This window comes from Solanum stenotomum, chromosome 8, assembly GCF_019186545.1.
Source record: "Solanum stenotomum isolate F172 chromosome 8, ASM1918654v1, whole genome shotgun sequence".
Classification (NCBI taxonomy): Eukaryota; Viridiplantae; Streptophyta; class Magnoliopsida; order Solanales; family Solanaceae; genus Solanum; species Solanum stenotomum.
The window spans coordinates 4,541,546-4,556,628 of NC_064289.1; the positions used below are offsets into that span (position 1 = coordinate 4,541,546).

The 15,083-nt window shown below is 35.2% G+C and overlaps 3 protein-coding genes across 4 annotated transcripts in view; all 3 read left to right on the forward strand.

Annotated features, from left to right (window-relative positions):
- Positions 1-3,227, forward strand: part of LOC125872067 (OVARIAN TUMOR DOMAIN-containing deubiquitinating enzyme 6-like) — a 12,329-nt gene extending 9,102 nt beyond the window's left edge. The window contains exons 4-9 of the mRNA XM_049552741.1: positions 770-847; positions 1,622-1,700; positions 1,823-1,968; positions 2,242-2,307; positions 2,401-2,578; positions 2,662-3,227. Of these exons, the coding sequence (XP_049408698.1) occupies positions 770-847; positions 1,622-1,700; positions 1,823-1,968; positions 2,242-2,307; positions 2,401-2,578; positions 2,662-2,879 (765 nt within the window). The 3' untranslated portion in view covers positions 2,880-3,227. The remainder of the gene's footprint in view (positions 1-769; positions 848-1,621; positions 1,701-1,822; positions 1,969-2,241; positions 2,308-2,400; positions 2,579-2,661) is intronic.
- A 462-nt stretch (positions 3,228-3,689) lies between these two features.
- On the forward strand, positions 3,690-11,549 carry LOC125872927 (mRNA-decapping enzyme-like protein). 2 transcript variants are annotated; one of them, XM_049553734.1, is made up of 8 exons: positions 3,690-4,005; positions 4,102-4,142; positions 4,534-4,583; positions 5,644-5,788; positions 6,486-6,542; positions 7,309-7,435; positions 8,019-8,492; positions 11,171-11,549. In XM_049553734.1, exons 1-8 carry the CDS (start codon positions 3,847-3,849, stop codon positions 11,225-11,227), a joined length of 1,110 nt encoding a protein of 369 aa, XP_049409691.1. In that variant the 5' UTR covers positions 3,690-3,846; the 3' UTR covers positions 11,228-11,549. The 2 variants fall into 2 exon arrangements, with proteins under 2 accessions (XP_049409691.1, XP_049409690.1); XM_049553733.1 differs by having other exon boundaries at positions 3,746-4,005; positions 4,522-4,583.
- An 826-nt stretch (positions 11,550-12,375) lies between these two features.
- Positions 12,376-13,477, forward strand: LOC125873219 (photosystem I subunit O). The gene is made up of 4 exons (XM_049554117.1): positions 12,376-12,538; positions 12,855-12,927; positions 13,035-13,214; positions 13,310-13,477. The coding sequence occupies exons 1-4, from the start codon at positions 12,451-12,453 to the stop codon at positions 13,404-13,406; spliced, it is 438 nt and encodes a 145-aa protein (XP_049410074.1). The 5' UTR covers positions 12,376-12,450; the 3' UTR covers positions 13,407-13,477.
- The last annotated feature ends 1,606 nt before the right edge of the window (positions 13,478-15,083 follow it).

The following is a 15,083-nucleotide window of genomic DNA, read 5'->3' on the forward strand; positions in this document are numbered from 1 at the left end:
GCACTTGCGGGAAACTCCTTGCCGAGGGCCTGTGCACCCCCGGGATTAGTCGGGGCTCAAAGAGACTCGGACACCTGGTGCAAATCAAAAAAAAAAAATATAATGTTGTTATATCATTCATTTATTTATTTACTTTAAAATATCAACACTGCTTACAAAAAATCCTATGTACGCCATTGCGTGTCCTCCCTATCTTATCTTCACCCCTTCATGTAGCCTCATCTCCACCGCCCCCACCCTCACCCCCATAGTATTTTTCTAGATTGTATACAAAATAGTGCTTCTAGGATAATTTTTTTTTTGCTTCTGTACCGAACACAAGAAAATAAGTAAAAAACTCACTTATTTCTTGGTAAGCATTTTCCATGACAAGCATCGTCCTTCTCCCGAACACACCCTATGCCTCTTCTTGTTGGGAGCAGGGGTGATGGAAGATGTAGAGGGTGGGTGGTACATGTGTATATTGTTATTGTTTGGTTTCCATTTCATCATGTCGGCTTCTTGCATTTAACAGGTCAGTGTCGAAAATTTTGTTTAAATGTGACGTGCTTGATGCATAATTTCGTATCCCCATGTTCCCTTGATGCTGACAACTTACTGGAGAAAATACAAGAATATTATGACTATCATTATGTGTCTGATCACTCAACTAGAGTTTATCACGTATAAGTTGGTTCATCAGTCTTTATCATTTATATGTATTTCTTGCACCACCTAATAACTTATTTTGCTATATCTTTATTTATATGTTTAGCATCTTTTTTTGTAGGAGCGCGAAAGAGACCACTTCTCTCAGTTCATAACTGAAGGATTCACATCCTATTGCAAAAGAAAAAGGAGAGACAAGGTACGTCATGTGATTATTCAGCAATTATCTATCTGAATCGTTTTGCTGCTTCTGTCTTAACCGGTCGCAAGCAGAATTGGAGCACTTGTTACACACAACTGTAAGAAATGTTATTTGGACTTGAAAGTATTAGCTAGGATGATGCTATTGTGTAGATGATTGTCGTCAGAGATAATTTTAGTGCTATTCTAAACTGCATGTAGTCCAACATGAGTGAGTGCACAAAATGATGAAGGGGTTTCCCAGTGGAAAAAAATATGGTTACGCTGTATGAATTCACTTTTCTATAGTTTTTTGTTGAATATTTTCAAACTGCTTGAACCTCTTAACATCTACATTCTACTGTTAGTTATTTGCTAATTTCCTTATAATGCATATGATTAACTCATGCATTGTATTTCCAATTATCTTCAGGCTCTTCTTTCTTTTGACGTTGAGGTGGTTAGGTTTTGCGTTTTGGCATTGAATGAATGTCTACTTTTTCCCTTCTCTTTCCCCATTCTGAGGGAGAAAGGATGGGTTTAGTGTACCTGCACAGGGGTTTAGTTTCAAATCATTTCTGCTTGATTTTTCTTAGATTACTTCATTTTCAAAAGGCTGGATTAAAGAACTCGTATGGACTGAAAATATCCATTTCTTGTTAGAGCTTTTGCTATCTGTCACATTGGTGGATGGTGTTTTGCTTATCGATTATCTATCTGTGTGCATATCTTTCTTTGTTTCTCAATTCCTTGTTAGAACAACTGGAGTTATGTTTTCATTACTTGGTTGTAGGTCTACGGCAACAACGTGGAAATCCAAGCATTATCTGAAATGTATAATCGCCCTATCCATATATATTCTTACAGCATCGGTAAATTCTCTTTTTGACTTTTGACTGTTCTTTTTGTAATAAGATTGGTGATTGTAATGCTCAGCTTTGCGGACTGGTGTCTGTTGACTTCTTGCACTAAATTGTGGAACTTATTGATGCAGAACCAATGAACACGTTCCATGGAAGTTATAACTCAGATACCCCTCCTATCCGTCTCAGTTATCATCATGGAAATCACTACAACTCCCTTGTCGATCCTCGCCGATTATCAGTTGGTGCTGGGCTTGGGTTTAGCTCTCTGCGAGGGGTATACTTTTTAATCTGCAAACAAACATGTTATTCTGCTTTCTGCTTCTGTAAGGAGATAAGTTGGTAGTCTCCTTAAACCGTCATTCTAGTGGTCGGGAAATATGATATCAATCTGTTATCTGCTACAGCAATACTGCTTTAGGTTATGTAGTTGAAATTATTCTTTATATTTTTCTTAGACTGTTGTTTCAGTAGTCTGTGATATATGATAATGTTCTTTCTTCGCCAACCTATCTATTAGTTTCATGTATATATGTTTTTTTTCCTGCAGAAAAACATCGACAAGGATAATGTAAAAGCTGCAATTAAAGCTCAACAGGAGCAACAGATTGATAACGTTAAGTACCTTAAAGTTCAATTATATTTGAATGATTTCCATACACTTGGCTTTCATGTGGATTTTTTAGTTGGCTAAATGGTCCCATTTCAGGCGCTTCTTGCTGAAGGACGCTTCTACTCAGATGTTGAGCTCACTGAGAAGGAGATGGAACGCATGGTGATTGAAGCTTCTAGGGCTGAGTATATTGCGCATGATAATAAGTTCCGGCAACAGCTTGGTCGTCGAGAATCTTCCACATCCGGTGCTGAACCATCATCTTCAGGAACTAGTGAGTGTGATCTTACATTTTACCCTTCTATTGATACAAGATCCGCAAATTTGGTGGTTTGAAATTTCAACATCAAATCACAGGGTCATCAGGAAGTGAGAAACGGCAGGAAGCTGGGCAAGAGCTGAGTTTGCCGGATTCTGCCTTTAGCGACTGCATCCAGGTTATGCTGTCGATGGGTTTCAGCTATCCGCGAGTGATCGAGGCTTATAGCATATTTGGGGATGATGTGGATTCCATGGTTTGTTACCTCATAGAAACCAGCTGTAGCAGCAGGTGCAAAGGAAAAGCAACTGAATGAGGAAACTGAGAAAAGAGTTGTGTGGATTAGAGTCTCTCTTGTGTTTTTCTAGTATAAGCATTTGCTTTGTGTTCGGTTGTCTTTGAGAGTACGGACTATCTTATATGGATCATTCTAATGTGAAATTGTATTACTTTTGCTGCTGCCTGCCTCATATTGGTACATCGGATGCTTGTGTGTGAATAATGCCATATAAGTTTGGGCAAATACAAGGCTTTTGCTTAAAATTTGCTGTGGAAAGCATTTCCGCTATAGTTGTCATCTCCTTTATCTTAGTATCCTGGGTTAGATGATGAAGTACATGTTGCAATTCATATTATAATTTGAGGATAAATTTTTGATATTTCTAAATACATGAAATGAATTGACCCAAGTATATTATAGTTCGTCTACATGTTATAATTCATGTTAATTTGAGGGTATTTTATGACATTTTTAAATGGAGCAAATGAATTCCTAACTTTACTAAATATACCCTACAAGGAACTTTTTTAAAAAAAAAAAAATTAAAATTGATTTTTTACTTTCATTTAGACTAAAAATGTATATCTGCTCATGGGATGAGAGTAAAAATTGATTAATATTTTAAGATTTTTTTTTCACATTAAAAGAATTACAATTTGAAGTATTTATTTTTCTGTAGTTTCTAAATATCTAAATTTTTATTTCAAAAGTATCAAATTAATACAATCTAACTTTATTTTGGCCATAAACTTTATAAATCGTAGTAAAAGTAAAAATAAGAAAAAGGAATTTTATAATATATATAAAGAAATTAAAAAAGAAAACTATATATTTTTTTAAGTGTGATGTGTCTGTCCCCTGTTCATCATCTCTCCCATCAGATATATATAGCAAAACAAAGCTGGGCTTCCTTCAATTTGGAGCAATTCTAGGGTTTTTTGTGTGATAGTCGAAGTTGGGCCTCAGCTTACAGCGACTTGCCGTTCTCAGATTCGGTGCAATAATGTCGCAAAACACGAAATTGATGCCGAATCTGGACCAGAACAGCACGAAGCTGCTAAACTTGACGGTTCTTCAGAGGATTGATCCTTTCATTGAAGAAATCCTCATCACTGCTGCTCATGTTACCTTGTACGAATTCAGTATTGATAACAGCCAATGGGTATCAAATCTTCCCGATTTTATTCTTTTTGCTGGTTCATACTTTTGTATTCACATAGTTCCTGTTAGTCTAATTCGCAATTGAATTGTTGTTCAGAGTCGGAAGGATATCGAAGGATCTCTATTTGTTGTCAAGAGGTGATTTTTTTTCATTTTTAATTTTGATATAATCAATCAACTAAATCTCAGTTTCTAGTTGGAGTCCGCTTTAGTTTCCGTAACCCTCTTCTTCGTCCGTGTCCGGGCTTAATCGTTCCCTCGTAGTAAAACTATGTTGGTGCTGGCTGTTAACTTATTATAACCTTCCTCTTTTATCCGACTTTGTGGCTAGATAAGCTTGGGGAAGCTAATATGAAGGAGATTCATGTTTTTGCATATCTTCCTTCACTTGTTCTTGAATTTGATGAAAATAGTGACCTCCTTAATAGTTAAAAAAAACTCATCTTTACTGGAATATTTGTTTTAAGTTTTATTTTTGATCTCTGTACTTTTTTCTTTTGTGATAATTACTTTTTAGCGGGTCTTACAGGAGTTCTCAACCTCGGTTTCAGTTTATTGTTATGAACCGCAGAAATACAGGTTAGTTTATCTGCTTTCAAATAATGACTATAAACACAATATCTCTTGGCTTGCCTTTTATGTTTTAATGGATTTGAATGTAACCTTACCTTTTTGCTGCTGGAAAAAGTTCATGAAGTTGAAGCTTATACATGATTGACTATTTGATGTGGAGACCCCAGAATTGTAGTAATACTATTCATCAGGTTTATAGCCTTTATGCATTACAACAATGTGAAGTACATCACATTCACTTTGGGTCGAAGCGGAGTTACTTTCCCTTTTTGTTAAGAATCCTTTAACAAATAAGTACCATCAGCCTTAGCATTTGGACCAATCTCTTGCTTTACTCAGATGTGAAGTTTTAAACTTCTAATATGAAGGCTAGCATTTCCCCTACTTTAATGGCTGTCAGCACAGATCCACAAAATGTAAACTACCATTGAATAAGAGGAGACATCTTAGAACTTGAAAGACAGATGCCTACTAGGAGGCGCAGGAGTACCTTGTCTAGTCTTGTTGTGTGCTTAGTCGTGTTACAAGAATGAAATGATGCCCTGGCTTGACTTAAGACCAAAACTTCTTACCGCTCACACCAGTAGCAGTCAAAAAAGTTCTCTTTTGATAAAATTGGATACCTGAAGTCACTCATATTCTAAATAAAATTTCTGGCCTGCATGTTGATCAATTAGTTTTAAATTTCTAAAACCCCGACTGCATAATATAATTTTGGCTAATGGAAGTTACTACTCAATGCAATTATCATGTAATAAACGAGGACTGCACAACATTGAGTACTCATTCTGATTTATGTAAAAAGAAAGAAAACAAATATCCTTTTTACATTTTCCTGTTCAAAATTCAATGAACTTCCTTTTATGAAAAGATATCATGGGGGTACACGTCTAAAAATAATAAATAAAAAACTTAAAACAGAAATGGTGCATGTATCTTAGTAAATTTGATGTTTAAAGCTTGTCATATTTACTGAAAGTTGCAATAGGGAGTTTGTGAGTTTTCCTTCTGTGTGAGTACATATGATCTATTACTGTGCCTAAAAAGTGTTTATTCTGGTGAGCAGATAATTTGGTGGAGGATCTGTTGGGAGATTTTGAATATGAGATCCAGCTTCCATATTTGTTGTATCGAAATGCTTCCCAAGAAGTTAACGGGATATGGTTTTATAATCAGCGTGAATGTGAAGAAGTTGCAAATCTCTTTGACAGGTAATCTTTTCACAGCTTTTCTCTTCAGAAATGATTCCTTTCCTCCCCTTCTCTTTCCTGCTTTGGCATAAGTAAAATTATTGTTCCATGTAGGGTGTTAATTCTAGAAATACAAAGTAGTTAAATTTGTTGGATTCAGTTCATGCTTTTGATCTTGAAGAGTAGTTTATTTCTCGTACTTATACTTCATTGGGATTCGATGGGGTTCATACATATTTCTCCAAATTGAACTTGCTCAGTGCAGGTTTTCCTTTGTTTATTTCATTTGGGGAATACATATGTTAAAATATTTGTTGGTTGATGATTTTTAGATATAGTGGAAACAGAGTTAGAGAACTTATAAACAATCTGGTGTATAAGCTAGTGTCTACTAGGCCTAGCTTAGTTTCAGGAAAATTAGTTTTAAAATATTTTAGATCCCTACTTGATTCTCTGAAGAAACTTTAGTATGTAATATTTATTGATTTATTAATTGAAGAATATGGAAGTGAGAATTCATACAGTTGGTGCCTACTGATGCAAATCAGCACTTCCAACCGATCTTAGTTTAGTGAATTGTTTGGCCAGCTTAATGAGAAACAAAGGGATCAAAAGAAGTACCTTTCTACCACACTGAATACAAACATATCTTCGATGTGTTCTCTTTGATGATCAACTTTTAAACCTGTCAATCAATTTAGTGTTTACTGGTTTTCAGGATACTCGGTGCATATTCCAAGGTGCCTACCAAGTCAAAAGTGCCATTGACGAAGAGGTATATAATTTATGCTTACTGAAATTTAGAAACCCCCCCCCCCCTCCCCCCCACAATACAGAAAACGGGTTAAAGATGTAAGGGTGTTAATGGCTTCAACATTTTTACAAGTATGCTTGATAGATCTATTGACCTTTGTATCGATTGTTGTATTTAATTGCCCTTAGTGAAATGGTGCATAATAGATAATTGTTGATGTCATCCAGATGAAGGGATCTGGTCACAAGATATTAGATACTATTTCTTTTTGGTTAAACATGGTGTCCGGGCCAGCTTGCGCTCACCTCGTGATTAATTCCATGGGATACCTGCCACTTCCCACCAACATGTATTAGATGTCAGGTAACTCTATCCACCAAGGATAGGATAGATGAGAAGAAATCACCTAGAGTTTTTTGTCTGTGCTGGGGTTTGAACCTGAGACCTCATGGTTCTCAACCCACTTCATTGACCACAAGGTCACACCCTTTGGTGTATATTAGAAACTATTTCAATCTTGTTGGTAGTAGAAGTGATCTCTATGAATACTTCGAGCACATGGCATTTTCCAATAATACACAGTTCTGGGTATTACATTAAAATAAAGCCCTCTTGTACATTTTGAAGTAACTAGATGTAACAAATCTTTGTCAAGTTAGGCAGTCTAAGGTATAAGAGTAATTGTAACTGTTTCTGGAATAATCTGTTTATCCATAACCTGACTTTTGCCAGTTGCTGTCAATTGGTTTCTGAAAGGAGCTTTTGGTAATATGCAATTTTACTACAGTGAATTTGAAGAGCTGGAAGCAGTTCCAACCATGGCTGTAATTGATGGTCCTCTGGAGCCTTCATCGTCTACTGCGTCAAATGCTCCACATCTCCCTGAGGACAATTCCTTTGTGAACTTCTTCAGTGTATGCCTTTTTTTCTCCCTTCCTCTTTGCTCTTCTTTCCAATATACTGTGTCTGTTGTGCCAGAGATCTTACTGAGAGGAATGTCTTTTCCGTGTGCAGTGCTTTTCAAGATCTTCATTTACTCTTGCTAGGCATTTGTGTTCAGATCCTTACTTTTGTATAGACCAAGTTTCCTTAATATAGTGGGGTATATGTGATATGCATTCAATATGTTAGTGGAAAACGTGACTCTCTTGTGCAGTTCAAAATGTTACCAGTTATTTGACCCTAATATACAAGGAGTAGAACACTGTCTAAATTACTTGGATAAAGTCTCGAGGAGTACCGGGACAGCAATTCGGGCCATGAAATTATCAGGGTCAAGACAAAAGAAGGGATGGGCCAAGGTTACTCTGTTGGCAGGAATTTCTTTAATAACATTAATTTTAAAACTAACCAATGATTAATTTATGTTAGCAAGGGAAAAAACATGAAGTACATATTAAATACTTCTTGAAAGAAAAAAATCCATCGCTGGATTTTTTTTATTGTTTTTTTGTTATGTTGTCTCATCTTGTCTAAATTTATGCTTTTCTTTTGCAGAATGCAATGACAATTGGGAATGCTTCTAGTACTGCAGTTCAAGGGCAGCTATACCACTCATCTCCAGCTACCCTACCTCCCCCTCGTCCTCCTGCTTCTGTTCCTTCGTCTTCAGCACCAGTCCTGCTTCCATCTCCTCCTCTTTCAGCTTCTTCCCTTTTGAGGCCCCTCCATGATGCACCTGAACTAGACGTCAGTGCTAAATGGTCTTCAAATCTGGTGAAGCCATCATCTTTTTTTGGTCCTCCACCTGCCTCCTCTCCGCTGATGCCTCCCATTTCTTCTTCAGTGCCCACTGCTCCTCCACTTCTTCCACTTGGGAATCTTCAGCGCCCTTATGGAGCTCCTTTGCTTCAACCATTTCCTCCGCCCACTCCTCCTCCTTCTCTCACTCCTACTTCTTCTTCCATCCCAAACAATATTCCTGTTGTTAGCAGAGATAAAGTGCGGGAAGCACTTGTAATGCTTGTTCAGGTATGTTTACCTAGATACCATAGTTACCTTGCTTTGCTAAACATTCTTGAAGACATTAAGCTTTTAGTTATATGCAGTTAATTTCTTTTAGTGTTGTAATGAGACATTGATACAAAAGGGTATAAAACGCTCTGCCGAGAGGGTATATTGAATGAAAACAACTGTTCTAACTTGCATAGCTATGTAGGGAACAATACACGTAAGGTGAGTAGGAATATGCAGTAATAGCTTTAAGGACTTGAGGTTTCATCTGGAGTAATGTTTGGATGCCATTCCACCTGAGAAGCATGATGACATTTGCAGTCTAGGATATCTGAATCTACACCTTTTACATATATATGGTGCATCAGTGAACCTGATTACCATCTGGTTGCTCTTGCATTGGATATTTGACTAGCATATTGGGAACTACACCAAATATAACACTTAACTGTTGTTTGGTTTCTTATTTCTTATAAGTAATTGTTTATTCATAGAAAAAGGGGATATGTATATCATTACCGTCACACGTGTGAGAAAAATGGAGTTTACCACAACTGTGAGCTTACTCTAGGGATCTTCCTTGACCCTGTTCTTCAGGTATGGATAAGGTAACCACTAGTGTGCAAGATGGGGTTCGATGGTGCGTTTCGTTCATTGATGATAATATGTTAATTGGCAAAGCTAGCTAGAGGGTACTAAAACCTGATACTATAGAGAAGCACTCTGGAGAATAAGGGATTTATGATGAGTAGAAGTAAGTTAGAAAATAAGCGTTAAAAGTTTATCCTCAGACCTTCACAAGAAGAATGAAAAGTAAAGATTGGAGGGGATCGCGTTGGCTAAATGTAGAAATTTCAGCTTCCTAGGTCTCCCAAGAGTTGGGCATAAAAGATGAAGATGTGGCACAAAGTTAAAATAGGATGGATGAAGAGGAGAAGTGGCATAGGATACCTAATAAAATGAAAAACATGTTTGTGTATATTACTGTTATATAGGAACAAGTATTGGGCTTCTTCACCGGATTCATGTCGTAAGGATGTAGATGTTAAGATGGATATGTGTAATACAAAATTGGACAAGATTAAAACTAATTACCTTAAGCAGAGGGTGCAAGTAGCTAACACATAGGTTAATATCGTCTGGAATAGTCTGCATGGCTGCATAGACCTTCAAAAGCATTGGTGAGTTGTTCAAACATAAGAAAGTCATTTATGCTGTACAATAGGTTGTGTGTTTTGCTTTAAGGAAATGCAAAATTGATGACCTAATTTTTCATTGTGAATCTCCTGATATTCCCCTTTCAGTATTTTCCTTATTATATGCATATTTTTTTGTGAATTCCTCATCATATTCCCCTATTTTCTGGTCTTATTTATTGGTAGTGTTAAAGCATGTGTGTATTTCACTAATAATAGGTTAATTTGCCTAAAACGGATCAACTCTCAATTCAAGTGCTATAAAGGAATGATATAATTGATATGAACGTCAACGTGTAGGACTGAAAAAAAAATTCTGCATGAAATCGTTGGTCAACTACAGTTTTATGTACTAGGGCTTAAATGATTCACTTGGTGGCTGGTAAAATAAAATATTACTGGTGTGGCATGGCGCTACGCTTCAGCATGATATGGTTATCTTTGGTCCTTAACCATACCAAGTGGGAAGGAGGAAGGATTGGTCATATATTTTACACATAATAGTGTCAACAATGGAATCAATATAATTGGATGCCAAGTATATTTCATAAAGACAGATTAAGAAAGGTCATCTTTTGTGCCCTCGGGGTTTAAAAAAGGAAAGAGAAAGGATCATCTATTTTCTTGTCTTTATGTTATAACCCAGGGATAACCGCTCCCCAAAAGCTAGCTATTAAAGTGGGAAAACCAAAGCTATAAATACCCCACATCTGCACTTTGTAGTACCGATGTGGAACTCTGAAATGGACCATAACAAACCACCATGCTCCCCATCCATCTTCCTTGCGTCACCATCCAAGGCACGAAGGGCGGTGGGTGGCTCTAATTCCATTGTTATAACCTTAGGGAGAACCACACCCCAAAAGATAGCTATTAAGGTGGGATAGCCCAAGGCTATACATACCCCACATCAGCACTTTGGAGTACTGATGTGGAACTTTGCAATGGATGAGAACACTTTATCCAAAAAAAAAAAGAAAAGGATCATCTATGTGCTTTCTGGCATAACCAAAATATAAGAGTAATATAATGGAATGAGCAAAAGCTTTCTAAGTGCTCTACAATTCGAAAGTGGAAATAATTTTTTTTTTGCCTGCATAAAGAATGCCAAATTATCTTCTTGGCACTCTATCAAAACAACATAATTTTGCAGGAGATAGATAAAACTCAGCTGTAAAATACAACCACACCGAACAATACCTATCATGGACCCCTAGAGAAATTGAGATTAAAGAACAATGAAAAGGTTCTGAATTCAGCTGTTGTGAACTAGTGAGGGACTCCTCTAGTAGTTAAGGAGTTATAGTGGTGTTGTAAGTTCACGGGTTATTGACTTGTCTACTCTTTGAGAGAGTCAATGGTAATGCATTTGTTTCTGTGTTTTTTTTTTTGGCCAATTTAACTTGTTCTTGTGCATATTGTTCCAATTACAAGCCTTGATTAGATAAGTTATCTGCTGGTCTCTTCATGCATCTAATCTGATTTTTATTTCCATAACAGGATGACCAATTCATAGACATGGTATTCCGGGCACTGCTGAATGCACATCATTCATAATTCAAGGAGGAACTCTTCTAAATCATCTGATGGAATTTCATTACATCTTTTCACCCAGGGCTAAAAAGAGGATCAAATGGTCGGTGTATAGGGAGTTCTTTGTGTTTATGGTGTCTGTTTGAGACCCGCTATGTATAGTTATATATTTTGTTTCAGTGCATTAGGTTTTGGAGTTTAACCTCTTTGATATATAGTTTCTTTTTTCTATGATCTGGACATTCCAATTTTGTTCTTTACAGCATTAAATCAAGAATCATGTGAACAGTCTTTTCAACAGTTGTGCTTATATGGTTATTAATCCATAGTCCGGTTTAGTACTAAAGATTTAAGAATTGATTGACATAAATATTGGAGTAATATTCTTAATTAATAATGAAGTATAAAAATAATGAATGTTGAACAAGGAGCAGCCTGCACCCAGTGTTATGAATGCTTAGTTTGCTGGGAAAAAAAGTGTGAAGACACTAAAGGTGAGTTTTCTAGAGGTACGAACTTTTGTTCGTTGTGATCTATAATGTAAGTTTTAGGTTTTGGGTGCCCAGCTTATATGATTATAAATTATATTACTACTACTATGATTGTTCAAGTTTTAAATTTTATCAAATGAAACATTTTAAAGAGAAATCAAACTGATCTAAACAGGAAAGAAACACAATTTCCTGTTATAAAATAAGTATTAGTATTAACATTATTAGAAACAAATGAGAGATAATAAGTACTCGAAATAGTTTAAAGATATATGTATCATACATGATTTAATACACGTTTGTGCATAAAAATTTACTAAAATTGTGAAAAATAACGAACATGAATCTATAATTTTAAATATATAACAAGTTCAATGTTATGAATTTTAAAATATATAATTTAATATCTGGATTCACCTGCTGAGGTAGTTGATAAATTTCATTCATGTATTTCTTTGTTTACAAAATCAAAATAGATACAGAAATTGATAATTGAATTCCACATAGATTGGCTAGTTCCAACACATTATCCAAAACAGAAACCAGTCTATCTATAAAATTCCACATGGCAATTAGGGATTGATCAACAACATATCTATGAATTTTATGAAAGAGACAATCCTACTTGTCACCACACATTTCCCAAATATGAATGATGTCCACAGAAATCATCAATTATTTGTATACACTCTTTTATTATTCCTTGTGAACTCCCTAACACTAACAAAATACTATTCAGAGAAGAAGGAAACAAGAATGGCAGCAACAATGTCCAGTGTTGTAGGCTTAGCTAACTCATCTCTTTCCCGATTTTCTTCTGCAAAGAAGACTAGTCTCTCCTCAGGTATACCCATCATAATTTCGTCTAAATTCCTTTAATATTTTTTTATGGCTTCCTTTTGTGCAACTCTATCAAGATTATGCATTTGCAAATGAGTTTTTAAGTTCGTTGGTACACTTACACCATCATGTTAAGTTGATTTAGAACAATTGATTCTTCGAAAAGAGTTTGACCTTTGTATACACTTTTTTTTTTCTTTTCTGAAATCCTCATTGGAGCTCCCACTAAATCTGAATCATGTACCTAGACATTTTATAGACTATAGTGCGCTATTATTATTGCTTTGAATAATAAAATCTATTATATTTTGTGTTGATAGACTTCGTGAGGTCACCAGTGACAGCAAGAAACCCTTTAAGGGTAGCAAAAGCTTCAGGAGGCAGAGTTACATGGTAAATTACTAAATTAAAAATAGATCCATCCAATTAATACAATGGTTTATAATATTTCCATATTTTTTTTCCACCTATAGTTGATGATTTATTTTTATGAAATTCAGTTTCCAGAGGGACTGGCTGAGGAGAGACTTGAATGTGATTGGATTTGGTCTGATTGGATGGTTGGCTCCTTCAAGTGTTCCAGCAATCAATGGAAAGAGTCTTACTGGCCTTTTCTTTGAAAGCATTGGCACTGAACTCGCTCATTTCCCTACTGGACCTGCTCTAACTTCTCAATTCTGGTAATTTTTACGTCTTAACTCTTTAATTTCAACTTTTTACGTGTTATGTCAGAATCAGACTAAGAAACATTGTGTGTGTTGTGGATATTGGACAGGCTATGGATGGTGTGCTGGCACTTGGGGTTGTTCCTGTGCCTGACTTTTGGACAAATTGGATTCAAGGGACGGACCGAGGACTATTTCTCTAAGTAGAGACATTAATTTCTTTTAAAAATTTCATGTATAAATTATAATTAAGCTACTGAAGTATTTATTTTCTTTCATTAATGCATTTTATGGATAACAAATACATCTTCTCCTTTCCAAGTTTTTCATTTTTATATTTATTAGTTAAAGCATGATATATGAGATTAATGTGTTATCATAAACAATGATACAAATTTAAATATGGAAAATGAAGATAGAATTTAAGATAGACAATTGACAAAGATCAATTAACATTCAATTACGAAATACGAACAAAGTGAACATAAACAATCGATGAATACTTTCAAGTAAAAGAAATTCCATTTGATAACATACCTAGTAAAGTTGTGTTCAACAATGACAAGGGACAAGTAATATCGATTCAATTATAGTAATGTCTTTGGTAGATTTATTTTTTTAATCAAATAAGAGAAAGGTCAATTCAATTTTTGATGAAAACAAATTCAAAAAGAATACACGACCCTAAAATATAGAATATTAAGGATTATGTGCGTATTTGACTAACAAGTAACCGAAATAGCAAAGTTAAAAGGAACTAAGTAGTCACACATTACAAAAAAAAATGACCAAATTAGAGATATAGCTGCCACTTACATTTATAATCTTCGATTGATGTTCAAATTATATATGTGGCCGCCTAATTACAAAAATAACCTTCAATTGAAATCGAAAAAATATTGATGGCTCTGTTATTTCGTATCACGATTAAACCACATTGAATAATGTATACAACTTAAATATTTCCTTTTTAATTTTGTTGTCTCTTGGATTAAAATAAGAGCAACTTTCACATATAGCAAACAAAAAAATCATATTTGTATGCTATAACAAAGTCTACATAATTGCGCTCCATAGCAAACATATATATGTATAATTCGCTATACATATACAATTGAAAGCTATGTCTATTCGCTATACATATATACAAAAGAAGCAATTGTATAATTCGTTGACTCCTTTTCAGATTTGTATAATTTCGCTGGCAGACCATTTGTATAAATTGTTGTCAGCCTCTCGTTTGTATAAATCGTTCAGAGTCTCTCAATTTAATTTTATGTGTTTGTATATCTGTATAAAATTTCAATTTGTATACAATTGAATCGAAATAAAATGTTTGTATATCAAATATCGTTCTCTCTCTCGCTTTATACAAACATAAATTATACATTGTATTTTGTATAATTTGTGTTTGTATAAAGTGAGAAAGAGAAAGGCAAAAGAGAACTGGACAGGAGAATATTTGTATTGTATAATTATAAGTGTATATGACGAAGATATATGTATTTGCATATGTATATACAATTTTCTATCGCTTTATACAAACAGAAACACAATTTAAACATTTCTGTTTGTATAAAGCGAGAGAGGCGAGCGACAGAGAGAGCGAGTGAGAGAGGGAGAGTGGCGAGCAAGAGTTTGAGGGAGAGAGGCGACTGGCAAACAATTTGCTACAGGGCACAATTAAATCAAAGTGTGGTTATACCATTTAATTTGAATTAGTAGTTTGTCATTATGTATAATTTTCCCTTATCCGTTTAAATCGACTTATTTTATTTTTAAGTTAGAAATAGTTTTTCATAATGAAACTGTTTTATAAACTGAAGAACAGAGGCTGACTACGGCCATGTGGAGGGCCACACGAATTACAGAATATTGGAGTCT

Excerpts from the sequence above, each read along its gene's own strand:
- LOC125872927 (XM_049553733.1), top strand. The coding sequence starts at position 3,847 with ATGTCGCAAAACACGAAATTGATGCCGAATCTGGACCAGAACAGCACG. Across the intron at positions 4,584-5,643 it reads TATGAACCGCAGAAATACAG|ATAATTTGGTGGAGGATCTG; the intron begins GTTAGTTTATCT and ends TCTGGTGAGCAG. Across the intron at positions 5,789-6,485 it reads GTTGCAAATCTCTTTGACAG|GATACTCGGTGCATATTCCA; the intron begins GTAATCTTTTCA and ends ACTGGTTTTCAG.
- LOC125873219 (XM_049554117.1), top strand. The coding sequence starts at position 12,451 with ATGGCAGCAACAATGTCCAGTGTTGTAGGCTTAGCTAACTCATCTCTT. Across the intron at positions 12,539-12,854 it reads GAAGACTAGTCTCTCCTCAG|ACTTCGTGAGGTCACCAGTG; the intron begins GTATACCCATCA and ends TTGTGTTGATAG. Across the intron at positions 13,215-13,309 it reads GCTCTAACTTCTCAATTCTG|GCTATGGATGGTGTGCTGGC; the intron begins GTAATTTTTACG and ends GATATTGGACAG.